General features: G+C 45.8%; 1 protein-coding gene across 1 annotated transcript; it reads right to left on the bottom strand.

The window, feature by feature from the left end:
- Positions 1–166: 166 nt before the first annotated feature.
- PPTG_07216 (hypothetical protein) lies at positions 167–460 on the bottom strand (the record flags this gene model as incomplete). The annotated part of the gene is made up of 2 exons (XM_008901379.1): positions 167–185; positions 240–460. 2 exons carry the CDS (start codon positions 458–460, stop codon positions 167–169), a joined length of 240 nt encoding a protein of 79 aa, XP_008899627.1.
- Positions 461–500: the final 40 nt, after the last annotated feature.

Here is a 500-nt window from a genome sequence, read left to right as displayed (position 1 = left end):
GTGATGAATGACTGCTCAGACATCTTCTTGCCCCATTCCACACGCGCTTTTTCGCACCCTGTAAGCGAGCCATCCGTCTTGATAACACTCTTCGCGATTTTAGAGAAAGCTGGGAAAACGTATTTATTATCGCTCCACTTGTGGTCTGTCTTCGAACAACGTAACATTATCGCTCCACTTGTGGTCTGTCTTCGAACAACGTTATCGCTCCACTTGTGGTCTGTCTTCGAACAACGTACTCAATCCATTTATTCAAGTGATCTAGAACATCCATTGGGCTCTCACTTTCACCTAAACGATGAAGATTGTAGCAGCGGCCTTCAGCTACCTCCGTCTTTCTCCCTTCCAGTTTGTAGACACCATAGCTAATTGACGTAGTTGGGTCAGAGGTACTGGGACATGCCGGGTTCAGCGTGAGGTTCTTCCACTGTAAACTCAGTACCTCATTAATTCGACACATTCCATAGAAAGCGAAAGCAGATACAGCAAGAAACCACAAA

The sequence above is a fragment of the Phytophthora parasitica genome, assembly GCF_000247585.1.
Source record: "Phytophthora parasitica INRA-310 unplaced genomic scaffold supercont2.11, whole genome shotgun sequence".
NCBI lineage: Eukaryota > Oomycota > Peronosporomycetes > Peronosporales > Peronosporaceae > Phytophthora > Phytophthora nicotianae.
This window is presented reverse-complemented; position numbering and strand designations above follow the sequence as displayed.